The sequence below is a fragment of the Malurus melanocephalus genome, unplaced genomic scaffold (assembly GCF_030028575.1).
Source record: "Malurus melanocephalus ecotype Western Australia unplaced genomic scaffold, MMel_1.1 scaffold_259, whole genome shotgun sequence".
NCBI lineage: Eukaryota > Metazoa > Chordata > Aves > Passeriformes > Maluridae > Malurus > Malurus melanocephalus.
The window spans coordinates 30,113-35,116 of NW_026623491.1; the positions used below are offsets into that span (position 1 = coordinate 30,113).

Sequence of the window (5,004 nt, forward strand, 5' to 3'; positions counted from 1 at the left end):
TTCAGAAAGTGCTGTGCATTCACAGAAACATTTGCAGAAAGTGGAAAACCCCTCAGGATGCCTTGGCCGGGTTTCCTGAATGATCCACCCATCCCTTGGCTGTCTTTGGTCAGAATGAAGGCACGTCCATATTTCTATCTCACAGCTCAGAACTCCTGCTAGAAGTGAACTGGAAGGCAGAAGTGGTTTATAGAAGGATGTAATTTTTTCCACTCACGATTTGTAGCAGTGAGCAGCGGACAGCACCCACTGGCTGCTGATGAGGGAACCTCCACAGAAGTGATATCCAGAATTCAGGGACACCTGGTAGGGCACAGAGTGCTCTGKACAGGTGTAGCCACCCACAATCTTGTCATCATCATCTTCAGCGAAGGTGGGGAAGGCAACTGGGAGATAAGAAGTGCCATGTGTCAGCAGCTGTCCTAAGGGAACCTGGTGCCCTGTGGCTGTCTGCCTGAAGTCCCTCACTTGTTGGCTCCCCTTCTGTGGGCACTCAGGGCAGCAGTGGTGKGCAAGTCTAAGGCCCATTCATTTGCTGCYCCCTCRAAGAAGGGGATCAGACTTGCACTGGTGCCTCACATGTCTGCAACTAAAGCACTGCTGGCTACTCCCTGAGGGAGCAGCAGGGCACAGAAATGCTCGAGATGGATCAGATCACAAAGCTGTGTCTTTCCCAGGATTCTGTCGACTGAAACAATCAAGAGTGGACCGAGGGGAAAAGGAAAAACAAGTGTGCAGTGATATTTTTCTTGGATCACCCACCCAGGCTCCGAAATTTTGCAGTTGATTTAGGATCTCCTGGGCCAGAACTATTCCCTGGATACTCCTTAGTCCTGAAGAGGGAAGCAGCCTTTTTCTGAAGCTACGGCCACATCTCTGTAGCTGGGTCAGGAACACCTATGGAGGCGTTCATTCCCCAGCYGTGACACAAGCAGTTATGCACAGACAGGAGATGGAAATTGCAGGGCTCTGCCTTCAAAGTTCTGCCACTCAAAACTGGACTTGGCTTTCCCMCAATAGGCTAMCTTGTGATTTTGCTCATAAAATCAGCAWCCCATTAAATTGCAGAAATAGAAATAAAAAATATGCTCACCAGCCACCCCAATAAAGGCGAGAAGCAGCAGGCACTTCATGGTCTTGATTCTACCTCAAGCCCAGAGTGTTGACTGGAATTGGGAGCTGCTAGATATACGTTTTTGGTAATGGCCTTATCTCTAGTCCAAGGTTTTCTCCAGACAAAAAGTACACAGTGGAAAATTTGAAGATCCAAATGTGGCCATTSACARGYRTTGGTAGAATGTACAAATAATGTRCCCGTTAATCATAAACCTCTCCTTAGATAGAGAGCTATTTTAAATCATTCTGGAGGGTAGCCTTCAATCTAAAAATACATTATGGCTTTAGCAGATGAATAGTTGTTTGTCTGTCTCATTCTTATACACAGCACCTGTTGAGAACAACTCTCAAACCACTTTCAGATTCCTCTGTGCTGATGGTGTGTTTTTAAAAAAATGCAGCTTTTTACCAGAAGTTAAATATTGTAGGTAGTGGACAGAAAGATACAATGCATGTATTTGGAAAAAAAAAAATAGGCCAGCAAATCTCATAGTTAACTTTGAGGTGTTTATTTTAGCAAATTCCTTTTCTTGAATAATGTGTGTGTTTCTTTCATATGCAACGCAATGTTTTCCTAAATAAACTTCCTCAATTGTAATTTGAAAAGGGATAATAGAGGTATCCTGTGTCCCCCACTGCTTTCCAAATTAAATAGTTCAAATGTGGGAATGCTCAGCATCTCCCTTTTCAAATTTCTCTGTCCTAGCCTGTATTAAAGTATCTGCCTCTACCAATCTATGTTTTTGTACATCTTTGGAATGTTCTACAGAGACTCATTTTTGCCACACAAGAATTTCAGTATAATGCTGATGTTTYWGAATGTAATGTAGATGAGCAATAATCCTTTGRATACAAATAGTGAGATCTTCTGAAATCCCTCTTTGCAGGACTGAGGATTTCTGTCATGAYRCAAAGTTTACTAAAGCTTAATGCTTTGCTGAAGAATCATTTTCATTTTCYAAGCAGCTGCCACCTTCATCATGTCAGCTCCTGAAAGACACAGGACACCCTGCAGAGACAGTAAAGAGAAGCCATATGTTTGGAGATGCTGCAATAGCATGAGACACTAAACAGGAATACTCTTCCTGCTCCATTTCTTGGATATTTTTTTGTGGGCTGTGGAGGACTCATACRCACASTGCCAGTGTCCAGATGGAAATTTTCCTTCATGTTAAAGTACAAGTTGAAGGTCAGGGATTCCTCCAAGGGGCTGCATGAATTTTTTTGGCCTTTGAACTGGTGTAAGTGCACAGCTTTCTTACAAGCATGTTTTGTCCTGTGAAAGATAGAAGGATTAGAAGGTTCCTGTGGAAAAGAAAAATGTCTGTAATAGGACTGAGAGTGTCAAAAATTACCAAAGCTGTCCAATCCCATCATAACTAAGCACAGCTAGAAAAATTTCCAGTTTACAATAATTTTAGTTTGAAAATTCTAATTTCTTTCTCCAAAACATGCTATTGGCATAGACAAAGGCTGTCATCAGATGTGCTGCTGAACATTCCATAGACTCATTATAGTGTATTTTGCACAGTCTTACAAAGAACACACTCAGGGTGTATTCTAATAATACATCCATTATTGCAAAGGAGTTTCTCATTTCATGAAGTGATGCTGCAGTAGAAAGCCAGTGGCTCCAGAGACTCAGGAAGGGGATGGACTGGGGACKGAAGGGAAGCTGTGTCATGTATTACCAATGGACAAGCAATGGCAGCTAGAAATCCATGTTCCTAGTTCAGGTGTTTTAGTCAGCTGTATCAACACTGGACTCAGATAAAGGAAATAAATTTGTCCAGGCTGATGCAAGGTCCTGGGAAAGAGAAACCTGGTAAGAACGTGGGCTGACAGAGGTAAAGTTTCCTATGAGCATAAATCAGGAGGAGTTTCTCAGGGTAGTCCTTCACCTCACAGAACCTGGTGGTGGAGGATCCATTGATTGTCTCTTCCCAGCTGTCCCCTTTCTGGGAGAAGCTGGTGCATTCTCCAAAGCTTCTTATCCTCCAGCTCTCCACACCTGAACGAAACTGCTGTCACAGCCTCTTGCCTTGCTCTCTGTTGCCTGTATTTCTTTTTCATCTATGGGCACAATGCTTTTATTCTATTTCTGCCCTTGCCAGAGACATGGATACTCACTGTGCTAGTGGGAAAGCGGATCTAGGATGTGACAGGGATTTATAAAATGATGAGTGGCCAGGGGAGCCTGGGGAAGGATGGATTGCTTCTTGTCTCTTGGGGAGTAGCATGCAAAACTTGGAGGGGTGCCTGGTTCAAAACAAGCAATGGACACTTCCTCTATTTTAGATAATATGTGAAATCCTTTCCACAGGTTTTTATGGATGCAAAACATTTACATGGTCTCAAAAAGAGAAGAGACACATGGAAGAAAAATCCTTGGAGGGCTATATGGTTGAAGGACACCCAATCCAATCTCCTTTGTCCCAGGAATGGCCTGGTGTTGGAATGTTCCCTGTTACTACAGCCCAGCAAGAGACCAAAGAGTATTATGGATTTCTCTGGACTCTCACCCTTCATCCAGTGTTTCACCTGTGACCCAGGGAAGGACAGTCAGGGTTGTTCAAGTCCTTTATAAGTTTGGAGAGTAGAATGGGAGGGCACAGGTCAGGTGTGACCTGACAAAGATGTGTGTTAGAAGGTGGATTTATCTCACAGTGCTGCTGGGTTGTTCTTGTCCAGTTAGAGATGGAAATGGGGATAGAGCTTAAATGATGGGAATGTTTGCCCTAATGATTTTGAGTTCCAAAGCGTTTGCTGGTGAAGTAAAATTCCTGTCTTTCCTGGGCAACATAAAGACTGCTCAGAACATTGTTTTCCAACTTCTCTGTCTCTGAAAGGATAAATAGATAGAGATCCTTATATGTTCCCCTAAAGCTGGTTTCTGTATTGCTTCCATTATTATTTAAATTTGATCCAGAGAACAACTGATGATGATGTACATTTCCTCCTCCAGGCTTTGCACAAAATTTCCCTGTGTCCTGGAAATTCTCCAGTTGCCTTGGTATGATATTTTCCTGCCCTCTTCTTGCTCCCTTTTCTGAAGCACAGAACCCAGACATATAGAGAGGAACATGGCCAAGCAAGGCTGTGGTGACTAACATAGAGTCTCCAGTTTTGGTGGAGAAGGAACTGGGAAACTAGGAGAGGGAAAGGCAGAGTCAGAGGGAAGAGAGAGACTTTGGAATGGTTAAAAACCCTCCCTAAGGAGAGCTCCTTTTCTTTCACCACTGCTTTCTGCCACAAACTTCTGTAGTCATCCTCATTTTCTTCTTCTGCCATCTTCCTCCATTGTGTCTGCCACCTACTCCTTGTTTTTAAATTCTGCTGCCTTCTTCCATTGTCTTCTCTGTTGTCTCTTCCTTCTCTAGTTACGCTGCTTTTCTTCACCACTGTCAACTCTTTGGCTGATATGCTCTGTCAACTCTTCCATTGCCTTCTTCTGTTCTTCTGCTGTATTCTTTTGCCACCTTCTTCAGTTCACCTCCTCTTTCTCTTTTTCCACTCCTTCTTTTTCTGCCTCTTTCTGTCCATTTCTCTGTCATCTTCTACTGCACATCATCCACAGCCCTCTTCCTCCTCCTCTTCCTGTTCTTCCAACACCACATGTTCTTCTGCTACCTTATTCCACTCTGTTCTTCATCCCCTTTTCCTTGTCTTCTACCGCCTCCATCTCCTTTTCCTTTCTTTTGCCACCTTATTCCACTGTAACTGCTTCCTACTCTTCTAGTACCAGTAGCTCTTTTTCACCTGGAATATACAGGCCTCAGATCCTCTATCCACGGCTCTGAAAGCCTAGGGATAGACCTTGAGTCTCCCTTAGAGTTTTCTGTGAGAGGCTTGCTTCTGTAACCAACCTGGAAGATGGGAGGGAGGGAG

The 5,004-nt window shown here is 43.7% G+C and overlaps 1 protein-coding gene across 1 annotated transcript in view; it reads right to left on the reverse strand.

The window, feature by feature from the left end:
- The window catches only part of LOC130579208 (cationic trypsin-3-like), a 3,151-nt gene extending 1,959 nt beyond the window's left edge, over window positions 1-1,192 (reverse strand). Inside the window, 2 exon segments of the mRNA XM_057375840.1 lie at window positions 144-386; window positions 1,094-1,192. Coding sequence (XP_057231823.1) covers window positions 144-386; window positions 1,094-1,133 — 283 coding nt within the window. The 5' untranslated portion in view covers window positions 1,134-1,192.
- Between the last annotated feature and the right edge of the window lie 3,812 nt (window positions 1,193-5,004).